The sequence below is a fragment of the Phalaenopsis equestris genome, unplaced genomic scaffold, assembly GCF_001263595.1.
Source record: "Phalaenopsis equestris unplaced genomic scaffold, ASM126359v1 Scaffold001018, whole genome shotgun sequence".
NCBI lineage: Eukaryota > Viridiplantae > Streptophyta > Magnoliopsida > Asparagales > Orchidaceae > Phalaenopsis > Phalaenopsis equestris.
In genome coordinates, this window is record NW_018165457.1 from 302,905 (window position 1) to 317,549 (window position 14,645).

Genomic DNA, 14,645 nt, shown 5'->3' on the forward strand with positions numbered 1-14,645 from the left:
TAATATCAAACATCTAATATGTTCAATTGACATTTTTGGATAAATTTAAAGAGAGAAAATAAAAGGCAAATTACATGCATGCCACCCGAATCTTACTATTTACAAATCAGCCACCCTTTACCATCCATTTTTCAAATTCTCACTCAAATATATATATTCATTCTAAAACCCCATATTTTTTCTTTTTTATAAAATTGCCAATGGCTTGATCGTGGAACACATAAATACGTCGGTTCTGCAGTGTTCCAAAAAATCACTTTGTGATTAATTTGTAAATATCAATGTTTGGGATGACCTCTAAGCAATTATCCCAAAAATAAAGAGATTAAAACATTACTATAAGAAAAAGAATAGCTTCTTTATATAAATGTGTATTAACATAGGTGAGCATACAGGAGAGTATAGTTTCTGTCAGCACATATTCAAACAAGAAAAATATTCCATTTTCAACAAAAATAATAACACCTAAACTTCAAACATCTTCGGATGTTATCATGTCAACATTCCATATATTTATTCACTTGATCCGGCACTTGGAAGTGCTAAATTGGACATATCTAACTCCACTTCTCTCATGACATTAAGAATTTTCCTGGCCAGATTATCATCCCTGAATGACCAGCTACAGCAGAAGAAAGTTTCAGTTTTACAGTCCCTCCCCTCCTGCTCAATCCTGTAAGAACAAAGTTTGTTCAAACAAATCCGTGATTGAAATGATTTCAACTGGAGATGCTCCAAGTCTTTCTGCAAAAAGCTGCAATTAATTTTTATTTTAAGTTCTCTCAATAGTAACTCCAATAACGAGGGAGGTTCGATTCTGCCATTCAAGCAGTCTACTGGTTTCGGGCTGTTCTTTACTTTGACTGGGCAGCAGAAAGCCAGCTGAACGATGTGCTCGTTTGCATCTAATGCGTGAAGAAGGTCGTTTTTGTAAACAATCTTTGCAATCTTGTTCTTTTCCATCATAAGAATGCCCTCGGCCGTTCGTTCGTTGCTGAAAATTTCTGAGATATCGTCGTGACTGGTGGTAGAATCTGGAAGATAAGGTGATTCGTCTTTTGAACGGTTACGGTTTGTAATACAATAATTTGTCAAGTATGATTTTGTAATATCTACTTTTATAGTTTGTGTGGCAGGAATGGACAGAGTCTCATTGTTTGCTGGAAAAAAACAAGGAATTTTAAGTTCGGACTCTATTCTTCCCTTCAATATTGCCATCTTAGGCTTCTCTCCATGTACAAGCACGACATGTTTTGGAGATAAGAAACTAATTAGATCCATGATGCCTTTTGCGTCTGTATGTGGGCTGAAAGACATTTGATGGATCTGAAAAGGAGAATATGTATTTAGAATAAAAGATATGGAAAAGAAAAACAGGTAAGTCTCAAAAAATTAAAAAATAAACAATGTAACTTCATTGAGAAGATTCTTTTTAGTGAGTTGTCTACTGAAAGTCTTCTCTCAAAGGGCTAGCAAGAAAATTATAAGCACTAATTAATTTGGGCTTGTTCGGGATTTTTTTTTAATTTTTGAGATCACTTTATTTTAAAAATGCATGTTTGGATATTTTGTTTTTAAAAATAAATTAACTTGTTTTTAAAAACACTCAAATTATCCAAAAATTATTTTGAATGTTTTTAAAAATAACTAAACATGTTAAAACATATCAAACATGTTTTATTTCAAGTAAAAACATACAACAACAACAAAGCCTTAATCCCACTATGTGGGGTCGGCTACATGAATCATTTTTCTCCATTGCATCCTATTTAGTATCATATTTTCATTTAGTTCTAGGAAATTAAGATCATTTTTTATACAATAAGCCCAATTGAAAACATAAATAAACAAAAAATAAATAAAAATAAAAGTGATCCCAAATGGCCTTTAATGTTCAACAGATTTGTACATCCTCATGTAATAAAAATTAAAACAATGGTGTATGTCGATAAAAAATTACCATTTAGTTGAAAGAGAACATGCAACACCAATAGAAAGCTTGAGAACAGCTTTTGAACAAACCTGGCAACGGACATCAATGGAAGTATCTTTGTCCAGATCAATCCGAGCAGGTTTTCCGGACATAAGTTTATGCCCAACGGTTCCAGCGACACAATAGCTGCCAAGATATGAAAGAACATCAAGCAACAGCCAATATTCTGGATTTTAAGAGACATTGTAGCAATAACAAGCACCTTTTATCCCACTAAGTGGGCCAGCTACATGAATCATTTTTCTCCATTGTGTCCTATTGATTGTCAAACTTTCATTTAATTCTAATAAATTAAGTTTATTTTTTATACAACATGCCCCGGTCTTTTTAGGTCTACCTCCACCTTTCTTAACATAAGTCGAATTTAAAGCATCTACACCATTTCTTACCTGAATACCAAAATTTAAAACATAGGCTATCAATCTTCATAGCTTGTTCTCTAACACATTTAGTTTCTTGAATGCACAAGACATTTATCTTTCTACTATTTATAATATCTACTAATTTCATTGATTTATCAATGAGAGCACCTATATTCTAATATCTTATTTTAATATTAGTTTTATGAATTAACTTCTTTGCCCGCATCTGTCCAAAACACTGTAGCAGCAAAAAAAAAAGGAAGATTTACAGACATGCCACTTAATTTTTATGTATTAACATATCTTAGACCAAAAGTTAGCTTTTTAACATTTAAAAAATCCAAATCTTACATAACCCATCAAAAATACAACCATTTTAACTTTTAAAAAGCGACAAGCCTATTCATGCATAGATAAGGTGTTGTATACGTAAAAATTGAAGTTTTAGCTCGTAGATATGTAAATGCATAGGATCTGAGTGGTCTGTATGTAAATTTTCCTATTAAAAAAGACCATCAAACAACAATCAATATTATTGATAATGCAAATACAATATGGAGGAGTTGAGATATCCAATCAATGTCTCGATTAGGTTAGAAAAGGTAAATTATATGCAGGTGCAAAGGATTTAGAATCTGTTTGTGTCTCTACGTCTCTAAAATCTCTCCATTTGGATCCCAAGTGCCCTTTCTAATGTACAAGTTGATACTAAGGTAATCTATCAATCTTCTGGAGCCATTTTTCATTAATGTTGTCGTTTCTATGAAATTCAACTGCAATGAAATGTTTTCTAAAAGACAAATTTTTAATTTTTTTTTACTATTATTATTTCTTTTTAATTTAAAAACAAAATACCCACCAAGTAAAAAGTGGGACCAGATAGGCCGAGGTTGAGAAGGCTGCCTGAACGCCTTATTCAAAAAGTTGTCCTTCTGATGACAACCCCTCGTACCCTTGCGCAAAAGAACGACTCTCTAAAGTCGGGGATTTTGATAAAATCTCGATGAAAGCTGGGCACCTTCATCAGAAGATTTTGCGGACCTTGTATCTTCTTTGTTGTCTTACTGCTCCTCTATGGAATATGTGCCTTCACACCTAGAGGTTGAGCTTAACCTATTGAAAATAATAATAGTAAAAAAATGGATTATAGTTAAAAGTTCATAACTCCAACCTAAAGTGTAGCCAAGAGGTATTGCATAAATCGATTACCTTGTGTTATCAATCTTTACAAAAATAAAGTCTCAACTAAATGCCAAACTACAATAAACCTTTCCTCATGGGTGATACCAGAATTTATCAAAAACAACCGAAAACAAATGTTGTTATTGAATTAAAAAATCTGAAATTACAACAACAACTGGCAAATCAAAAATTGGAACAAAATAACACATAGCACTAGAACTAGAGTTGGATCTAATGTGCAGGTGATGTCGGCTAAGGTTTTGGATCTCCGCGGAGGTGGCAAGGGGGTTGGCCAGCAAGCTTGAAGGTGGAGGTAGCAATGGATAAGCGGCGACAGCAAAGGAAAAAAGAAGCGATCAGCAAGAACAGCGGTGAGAGCACTGCTCTGACTAGCGGTAGGAAGGAAAATGATAAAAGGGATGCGGGAGAGTTGTTGGAAAGGTTGGGGAAAAGGAATAGGAAGGATAAATACCACCTAGAGACCAAGATATAACCATAGCACTATTTAGAACCTTAGGATACAGCCGCAGCACTAATAGAGGCCAAGATAGGGCTAGAACACTACTTAGAACCTTAGGATACAGCCGGAGCACTACTTAGAACCCTAGGATACAGCCGGAGCACTACTTAGAACCCTAGGATACAATCTTAGAAAGGAAAAAAAGAGATGTTGACACTGTCCCGAAGCAAATCATAAAAAAAATTAAAGTCTGATGATATCGGAGTTAACCAAGCAACAATAGGAGAACAAAAAAAATAAAAAATAAATAAAACAAATATTATTACTGAGGAAAACTAAATGACATGCGAAAATAGAAAAACAACAACATACACAACAAAAATGCAAAAAGGTTTGTATCCCAATGGTGGTGGTGATCAAATATGCGTGATGGAAGGCTGGAAGTGGTTACAGTTCACTCGCAAGGAGGTGGACAACAAGGATAGGAAGGCTGGAAGATGGATGTGGTGAGACTGAAATAGGAAAAAGAGGCTGAAGGTGGGTATGAACGGGGCCTGAAGAAGCTGCGGCTGAAGGTGGGTATGGACGGGGTCTGAAGGTGTTTCGGCTAGGTGATAGGGGTTTGCAAGTGAGGGATGGCAGTGTATAGGGAGTTGCTGACTATAGGAAGAAAACAGAGATGGAGGGGGACGTGGCAGCCAGGAAAGTGCGAGACTGCAGGAACAGCACAGGAACTGTTCGTCGGAGCGATTGCAACAATTACAGCGACGGTGAATGAAATGAGGCTAAGATATAAAGTCGACGATAAATACTCGATCAGGAACAAGCTACAGCCGAAGCACCACTCGACCCTTAGAAGTTCACTACCTAAAACGAGCTACCGCTAGAGCACCACCCGCATTTGGATACAGTCCTAGAAGAAAAAAACCGGGATGCTGAACAAAAAATTGACAAAAACTGCCCTAAACACAAAGAAATAACATATATATAGACTCAGGGTAAATAGGAGTAAGTCCTGCTTGGAAGGAATGATTGGTCCCTCCGAACTGATCCTAGGGAAAATCAATGAAAATTCTCGCGTCTAGGGCGCCCAGCGTCAATCTCCCGGGGATGAGCCTTGACCTCCTTCGTTGAAACTTCTATCAGCACGTTGAAGGTCATGGAGCTGTTGTAACCTCCGAAGAGCTGAAGGATTTTCGACAATGGCCCTAGAAGTACCTGGGTCCCACCATCAACAGCATTGTCTCCCAAAACACTGGATGAATTTTTCCCATTTGTGAGCAAACATCACTATCAATCGAACCATCTAGGGTTACACTGGTGAGTTGAACAAAGATTTTGTGCTAAGTGCATTCTATTGAATCCTCCAAAAGTAATCCACACTTGGTTCACCCAATATGAGGTAAGGATGGTCTCAATCTCTCCGACTGGTGGTGATCATGGCTGTAAGCTATCGAACAGGATGTCTTGAAACACTATGTACTGGTTGCCCCTGCCATCACCAGAATTGGTCCTACTGGCACTTCTTTATTGGCAAAAGCACTTGTCATCTCAAACTCTGCAAAAAATAAGATCTTTGGTGAAGGAATAGGCGTTCTTAAACTTGTCATGCCAAATTCGACAATCAAACTACCACAGTTGCCCCAATAAAAGGTGACAGACATCCATCGGCACCATGTCACAACATATCTGATCCTACAGCTTGTTCCTAATTACAAATTCTACGAGACACCTCCATTCAATGATGTACATATTCTCCTTCAACCACATCAGAGAATACGACGGGGAATGTCTCTAAGTCTTGAGGCTGAATTTATCAACCATCTATGTAGATGTCACATTCTTACTACATCAATGATGAAACTACTTCAAAGTACGAGTGTAAAATATGTTGTGGTGAAACCACTGCTAATCCCTCGTAGCCTCAGTCTGTAGGACCCGTCAAACCACAAGTGTGTTGCCCTCATCAAATGAAATCTGGTACTCACTACGTTTTTCAACTGCTTCTTTGTCACTAACTTCTTCCACTTTACGCTTCTCAATGATAGACAATTCGGCTCGTCAAACAACCCAATGTGCCTGAAACCATGGTATCTAGAGTAATTTTCTGACTGAGACTATATTGGGCTACATTTCCCTAGCTTCTTCTCACTATGAGTGGCTCTATCTTGCTCCTGAACAGTCTCTTCCACTCCCTGAGGAATGCTTCTCCTAAGGTTTCCCACTGTGGGTGGTTGTCTGCTCTACTTCACCTATCTCTATACTTTCAGTGCTAAGGTCTGCACGTCCCTCAGTGTCCAATAGGATTTTAGTTGAACCACATTACTGATGGCAGGCTTCAGGTCTCCCAAGTATCTAGTTGTGGTATGCTCCTGCCTCCTTCAGCTCACAATTCAACTTGAGCTGCATAAATTCTATCGTGTACTCCACTAAAAGCTTCCCTTGTAGGTGGTGGAGTTTCAAGAAAATATCATGGCGATAGTGTGGGGGTAAATATTGTCGCTGCATCGCCTTATTCATTTTCTACCCAGAAGTGATTATGGCACATCATTCTTTCTAGATCTCCCTCTTCAAATTATCTCACCACAAAGAAGCATTCTTCTTCAGCTTGATGACAGTGAGCTTCTCTCCTATCATCGGACAACAAGTTGTATTCAAAGATCCGCTCAACAGTTTGCGTCCACTTGAGGAAATCATCCAGATCGATTCTCCACTTTAAGTTTGGTAGGTCCACTTTCACTACCAAGTCTCAATATCCTCCAACAGGCACGTCATCCTTATAACTTCCAACTAGCACCTCATCTCTGTATCTTCCAACAGACATTTCATCTATGCATCATCCAGCATGCACCTCATCTCTCGGCCTCCTCTAATATTGTTATCCCAAAGTGCCCTAGTCGATCCTCCTCACCATTGAAATCATACCTACAAAAGGGATTCATATGTTCTTGCTCTCCACGACTTTCACTATCACAGTCGACGGTGATCCCTACTTGGGTCCTTTTTCTCAATGATCTCGAGTTGTTGTAGCACTTGGCAGAATAGTCATGTGTTGTCCATGGTAAATTCCTGATCAGGTTCCCACAATTGCAATTAGACAGGGGCGAGGTTAGGGTGTAGGTGTAGATAGGTAGCAAGAGGTGTGTAGAGGTAAGGTATGGTGGGAAAGAAAATTTTGGAGTGGAGATAGAGTTGAGTATAGGTGGGGCTAGAAATCATAAAATAGAGCTAAAGTTAAACTAGCTCGGATATCAAACGATAATGAAATTAACCAAACAACAATAAAAGACCAAATATTACTACTAAAGAAAGTCAATACGTGGTTACAAACATGCAGAAATAGAAAAACGACATGCATAACACAAATTCAACAAGATTTGTATTCTAATGGGGTGGTGGTCGCGTATGTGTGATGGAAAGCCGAAGGTGGTTGCGATTGGCTCGGGGGAGGTGGTTAGCAAAGGTAGCAAGGCTAAAAAGTGGTTGTGGTGAGGCTTAAATAGGGAAAAACGGGTGGCTGAAAGTTGGTTGTGGGAGGCTGAAATAAGGAAAAGAGGGTGGTATGGTTGGAGAGCAGGAAGACGTGAAGGGTAGATGTCATAGGAGAGCAGCAGGAAACATGGGAATAAGGGGATGGTCGTTTACGGATTGTACCGTGGAGTTGTGGTTGAAGGTGGTTATGGATGGGGTTTGGAGGAGTTGTGGCTGGGTGTTTTGGGTCTGCAGAGGAGGAGAGCAAGATGTAGGAAGTTACAAAGGAAAACAACAGGGAGGGGAAGGGAGGGGGAAATCGGTGGCCAGAGAAGTTTGGAGCAGCAGGAACTGTTAGTCAGAGCGGCTGTAACAATTACGATGATAACAACGGTGAAGGACATGCTACGAAGATGGAAAGTCGAGTATAAATACTCCTTCGAGAATGAACCATAGTAGAAACATCGCTCGACCCTTAGAATATCACCACCTAGGATTAGTTACAACCGAGCACCAACCTCCTTTAAATACATCCCTAGAAGAGACAAACTGAGACGCCGCTGTCTTTCCTGAACAAAAACATGATAAAAGCTGACATAAATACGAAGAAATAACATATATATAGATCTAGTGAAAAGAGGAGTAGACCCTTCTTCAAATAGTAGGAAAACCCATAATTAGAAGAATCGGTCGGTCCCTCCTCTGCTTGGACCAGACTGGTCTTGAGGCAAATTAGTTACTTGTCGCGTCTGGGGCAAAAAGCGCCCCGCATCACCTGAACATCACAAAAACAAATATATAGTCTTAGGTAATTAGAAGTGGGCCCCACTTAAAAAAAGAGGACACTCCCAACTTTAGAGGGTCAGCCAGCCCTCATAAGTCTTGAACCGAACCGACTCAGGCGTCTGTGATACCCTAAATTTGTCTCCCGGGATTGGAGAAGTTCGATCTAATCTGTCGAAGCTTCTATCTCCTCATATTAAGAAGTCAAGTCGACTACATTAAAGGTGGCGAAAAAGTTGCAATCTCCCGATAATTGAGGGATTTCGACTGCGTCCCTAGAAGCACCTAGATCCCACTATCAAATGCACTATCCTATATATAACACCTGAGAAGGTCTCACGAAGTGCGAATAATCATCTCTATCTATCCAACCATTAGTGAGTACATGATTGAATTGAACTAAAACTTCGTTCCTACGTACTCCGCAAAGTCCTCCAAAAGTAGCTCAAGTTTAGCTCATTCCTCTCTAAAGTGAAGGCAGCTTGAACATTCCCTAATAGTGGCAGCCCTTGCGGTAAGCTATCGATCAAAATATCCTAAAACTCTCTTTGTAGTGGTTGTCATATGTCTGATATTGGTTTTGTCTCACTACCACTAAGATCACCAAAATTGATCCCAATGGCACCTCTCATGACAAGAACACCTATAACATCAGAGTCTCCATAAGGTAGAACTATGTGCTTTCCATCTTTGATGAATAGCTAAGCATTCTTGAACCCATCAAACTAAGCCTTGTGATAAAACTGTCATGGTCCTCGTAATAGAATGTGACAAAAATCCCTGATTACAACATCACATTACACTTAATCATGCAACTAATCTGCAATAGAAAATTTTACAAGGCAATTCCTGTCAATGATGCTCTTGTTCCTCTTCTTTAACTAAGTCAAGGAATATGGCTGACAATGCCCAAATAGTGAGATCCAACTTGTCCACCATTTGAGTAGACCACATTCTCAATACCTCAATCGATGATAAAGTTGCACACCTTTCCCTTCATGTGCTACAAGGTATAAAAGATGTTGTAGTGAAGTCACTGCTACTTTCTCTTAGCATCAGTCTGAAGGACCCGACGAACCACGGCCATCTTATCCTTATCAGCTAGAAGCTGGAACTCCACCTCACTTTCTTTTGCCTTTATTACCATTGTCAACTTCTACTGCTCCCTGCTCAATGAAAGAGGGCAAATTAAGGCGATGTGTCCAAACCCATGACATCTGAAGCACTTCCTTGAGGCCATTGTGTTGTGTGTACTCTTCCACTCAGGCTTCTTCCCACTTTGATCAGCTCTATCATCTTTTTGGAAAGTGTTGACACATTCCTCAAATGTATTCTTACTAGCTCCTACTGTAAGTGACTGTCTAAATGAAGGTGGAATCTTGATCTGCTTTTATTATTTCTCCATCTTCAGGAACAATGCCTGAACATCACTCAATGACTAGTAAAATTGTAGTTAGACAACATTGTTGATGGTTGGCTTCAGACCTCACAAGTATCTAGATATAGTGTGCTCCTTTGGCTTTGTCAGCTCACATTTCAGTATGAGCTACTCAAACATTATTTTGAACTTCTCCACTGACAACTCTCTTAGTTGAAGGTCGTGGAGCTTCAAAAACATGTTATGACGATTGTGTGGGTGTAGGTACTTCATGTGTACCTCCTTCATCTTCTCCCAAATAGTTATCATGTTCCTACCTTCTCTCTATCTCACTCGCTTCAGATTTCTCCACAAAAAGAGACGCATTTCTTAACCTTTATGGCAACAAGCTTCACTCTCCCAACAATTGGCGCTTCCTTATTATACTCAAAAATCCTCCCAACAATACGCAAACATTCGATAAATTTATTCAGATTCATTCTATTCTCGAAAATAAGCTACCTTCACCCCTATGTCTCCACATCCCCAAAAGTCATTCCATCCCACGGTCTCCTTTGATATTGAATCCCACAATGTTGTGGCCCATCCTCCTTTTGGCCGGAATCATCTCTATGGAAGGGATTCAAATTGTCCACCCTCTCTCCTCTTTGAATCTCACCATACGATCGACGGTGATCTCTACATGGGTATCTTCCTCAGTTTCAGTAAGTCTTTGTTGAAGTTGGCGGATCTGCCACTCTTACATGGTAAGTTCCTGATCGACTTCTGACAATTGTCTTCTCGGTGGCATGACTAAGTTTTAGATTTAAGAGGAGAAAGAGAGTATATGGGGCTGATTTATGGTGCAGAAAAAAAAAAGGTATATTGGTGGAATTTGATAACTCTAGGATGGAGCTGGGGTTAGGCTAACTCTGATACCAAATGATACTGGAATGTATCAAACACCCAACAGAAATTAAATGTTATTCCTGAATTAAAAAATCTGAAATTACAACAACAGGGTTTGGACCTCCCGGAAGGTGGCAAGGGGGTCTGCCAACAAGCTAGAAGGTGGAGACAGCAGTGGGGAAATCGGCGAAAGAAAGGGTAAAAACGGCGAGCAACACTAATAGCGGTGGGAGTACTGCTCTAATTGGCAACATCAAGGAAAATGATAAAAGGGAAGAGCGAGCAATGCAGGAAAGTTTGGGGAAAAGATATAAGAAGGACAAATACCACCTAGAGATCAAAATAGAACCGAAACACCACTCGGAACCCAATGATAAACCCAAGAAAAGGAAAAGGAGATGTTGACGGTTGTCCCGAAGCAAATCACAGAAAAAAACTAAATCCTAAAAATTAAAAAAGCAATTATATAGTCTTATGTTACTAGGAGTGGGCCCCCTCTTAAAAACAGTACTCCAAACTTTAGAAGGCCGACAAACCCTCCCATGTCCTGGACCACATCGTTCCAGACATCTTCGACGCCCCACATTAACGGGTCTCAAATCTCACTTTACAAAGAGATGGTTGAGAGATACTTGTTATCTCGCAACTGCTCTGAAGTGTTAGATCAGTTTATATTTGACACTTCTATATTCATTACTTTTCTAACAACTTTTGACAACATTATTTTGCCCACATCTATCTACAACAACAAGTTGCTTTTACCCGTAATCCCAATCAACGCTGACTAATGTGATAAAAATCGAAGAGGCAATCGAGATAGAGCAAGTTGTTGAACTGACAATTCTTAACTAGTTTGTAATGCTATATATCACTGGAGCTACTTAGTTAACATTAAGATAAAGTGAATAAATGCAAGATACTTTCTTCTATAACTACTTTAAAAATCATTGTAAAATGTAACAATATCACATGCAAGAGTTCAAATGTAGATTATGAAGCATTGCATTGCATTTACAATTTTGGGAAAAACTTCATATGTTTTGCATTAAGCCACTGTAAGAAATGATTACAGGTAGAGATTAATTACATAGGTTAGAGAATACCCAGGCAGCGTAACAAGGTTATTTTCAGATGGAGCCCATTGCTTGAAAACCTCAAGAGAAAATCCGCCACTAATCATCCCAGGGGTTGCAAAAAGAATGCAAGGTCCAGGCGCATTGACAAGGGACCGATCAAACGAACACACTTCAAAACAAACAAATATAATGCCAATAGATGTCAGAGAAGGGAAAATAAATCTCTAGAAGCACAAATAAATGCTAGTAAAATGAATGACGCACTCGTCTAGCAAAATGAATGACACACACACACAAACCACCAGGGCATATACACTAGCTGGCAACAGTTGATAATCCTAGACTCTCTTCTGGAAATAACAAACAAACCTAACTAAGCTTTGGGATAACAATAAAAATAATTGAGTAATTAAAAAAAAAAAATAGTTGGAGTTACAACTAGAAGTTGATGTCATGTGCACTTCAATGATTGAGAAATAAAAGATTATTGACTTGTACAATGTTAAATATAAGAATGGCTAAGTCTGAAATTAATATAAAATTTTATAAGTTCATGAAAGATGTATATTATCAGGTCAATATGATATTATATTGTTAACTACCAGGCATTAATATCGGGAAGTGTCTAGAATAGATCAAACAATAACAAATACCCTGAAAATTAAGCATCAGCCAAACGACATGAGTTGACTGCCATACACAACCTTCTTGCTAAAATCTGCATTTCCTATCAAATCTAGTTAATTGCATCCTTTAGGGTAACTTCTAGTCAGGTAGACGCTCAAAACATATCAAATGATGAAAGGACTGTTATTTTACTGTAAAGAGGTACAAGTTAAAACAATTTGCTGAGAACCAGTAGAAACGCATTAAAAGATATCAGAAGAATTTTGGATAATATTTGAGCATAATACAATTGTGCTTAGCAGAAACTGAACTATTACAAGTATATGCTCATAAAAAGTAAGACTTCGACCTATACTACAGAAAAAAAAAACAAATTCAGCAATTCAACATAGAAAAACATTTGTTCAACCACAGAAAGCAAAAAATTTAGAAGTAGTTAAACAAGCCCAACAAAGTACAAAACAATAAAAGAAATGAGTGAAATATTAAAAAATTTTCAACAACTTGCAAGGCTCAAAATTAAAATTAGTTCATCAGGAGTTGTAAACACAAACTACCTTGATATAAAACCAAATTTGAGATCTAATTGAAGATTCTGTCTGCATAGGTCACCATTCAACCTACTAAGCACACATATTTGGTTTCTCATAAGTCAATTATATTGAGTTAAGCCAATATTAAGAAAGTTGATTCAAGAAGTTTTCAACATAGCAATAATTTTGGCTGAATGTTATTTATTATTTAAAAAGTTGATTCAAGAAGTTTTCAACATATCAATAATTTTGCCTGAATGTTATTTATTTTCTTTTTTATTTAAAGCAAGTGTTAAAAAGACAAGGCCTCATCCTTTAGACCTTTATAAATAAGATTGCTTGTATAGACTTCTAGACATCGATCAAAAAAATGAAATGGATTAATTATGAGGTCATTATACCAAGTTCTGTATGCATATTTCTTCTGTCATCCCTCTCCACATTTAATAACGTGCAGTTCATCCTTTAATGTTACCTTATGATTAGTTCATTCTTTTCCCCTTATAAATCTTTCAGGCACCACCCCTGATGGATGATGCATTTTAGATTTACAAATCAAGGACATACTATGCTATTTCCTACGAGAGTTTTTGTTTGAGTGTTAGGTAAGGTCATGTAGTGTAAATTTCATGTACTTAAATCATCCATGCCCATTGTTCATGTTTAGTTTTGTTTATACTTTGGGCTTATGATTGTTGGACTACTTCTTTTGCCATAGATCATATTAACCCATCAAGTTATTTAGCCTGATGGTACGCAAGCAATTAATGATAGACATGAAAATAATAGTGTGTTTCATAATATGTTTGAATGTATGTCTTTTGGTGTCTCTCTGTTATTACTATAAACAGGGAGGCTCTTGTAATATTAAATAATTGATTATTGAATGGAGAATTGCTTCTAACATTTTCTACCTTTTTTTTTTCCACAGAAGAATTTCTCGAGTGTGAAGGGCACGACCCTTGGATTGACTTCAAGGAAAGATCACAACAATGATCAAATATAGTTTCTGGAAGTAATTTTTACTAACATAGAATGCATTAATAGTTGTTCTATCTTCACCATAGGAATTTCATTTCCATTCTATATTCATTGGTCTTTCTTCGTCTTTGTAATATCATCACTATTTGATTTATCCCTCTTATTCTTATATAAAAACACAAAATTATCACTTTTGAGTAACGTATAATGTTGTGTAAATTAGTACTAGTACCTAATCACAATGTAATAAGCTTTTAGTTAAATAAATTGTACAAATAACCTTTATATGAACTAAAAAAATCATCATAGTTCATCCCACATCAAACCTTCTTCACACAAATCACGTAAAGGCATCAAATTCTAGCCTATTTGCCCAATCAGAGAAGAAAGATGAAAACCCCATTGACATTTCAATCAATTTCATGTTAAAATAAGGTACCATAATTTTGTCGCAGCATTAATTGAACTTTCAAGCCAACCCCACTTGGTGGGATAAAGTCTTCTTGTTGTTATTGTTGTGTTTATACTATTTAAACATTCCTCAACTTTTCTTTCTTTTCCCAACCACTTATGCCTCAAATTTTCAGCCAGTAGTACACCCTCAATTAAAAAAAAATGAATAGAAGAGAGAGAGAGAGTTCACCAAAAGAGATTTAATAGAAGAAAAAAATTTTAAAGGGAAAAAAAATGTAAATTTCCCTAAAACATGATTCCCCTCTAAATAACCCCTCCTTTCCCACTCATGATAGCTTGGAAATCTCATCCATCCTAAGAACATAGTCCTTTTTTTCTCTATAGTATTCAATTTCTTTATACATGAACTTCCCATTTCATTCCCTTTCAAAATTATAAAAAACAATTCACTATAGAATCACACTCATTAACCCCACCCCCCCACCCCCCCCTCTTCT

The 14,645-nt window shown here is 37.5% G+C and overlaps 1 protein-coding gene across 1 annotated transcript in view; it reads right to left on the reverse strand.

Moving 5' to 3' along the window:
* Window positions 1–353: 353 nt before the first annotated feature.
* Window positions 354–14,645, reverse strand: part of LOC110032749 (cleavage and polyadenylation specificity factor subunit 3-II) — a 98,551-nt gene continuing 84,259 nt past the window's right edge. The window contains exons 11-13 of the mRNA XM_020736495.1: window positions 11,621–11,762; window positions 2,023–2,119; window positions 354–1,326 (exon numbers count right to left, since the gene is read on the reverse strand). Of these exons, the coding sequence (XP_020592154.1) occupies window positions 514–1,326; window positions 2,023–2,119; window positions 11,621–11,762 (1,052 nt within the window). The 3' untranslated portion in view covers window positions 354–513. The remainder of the gene's footprint in view (window positions 1,327–2,022; window positions 2,120–11,620; window positions 11,763–14,645) is intronic.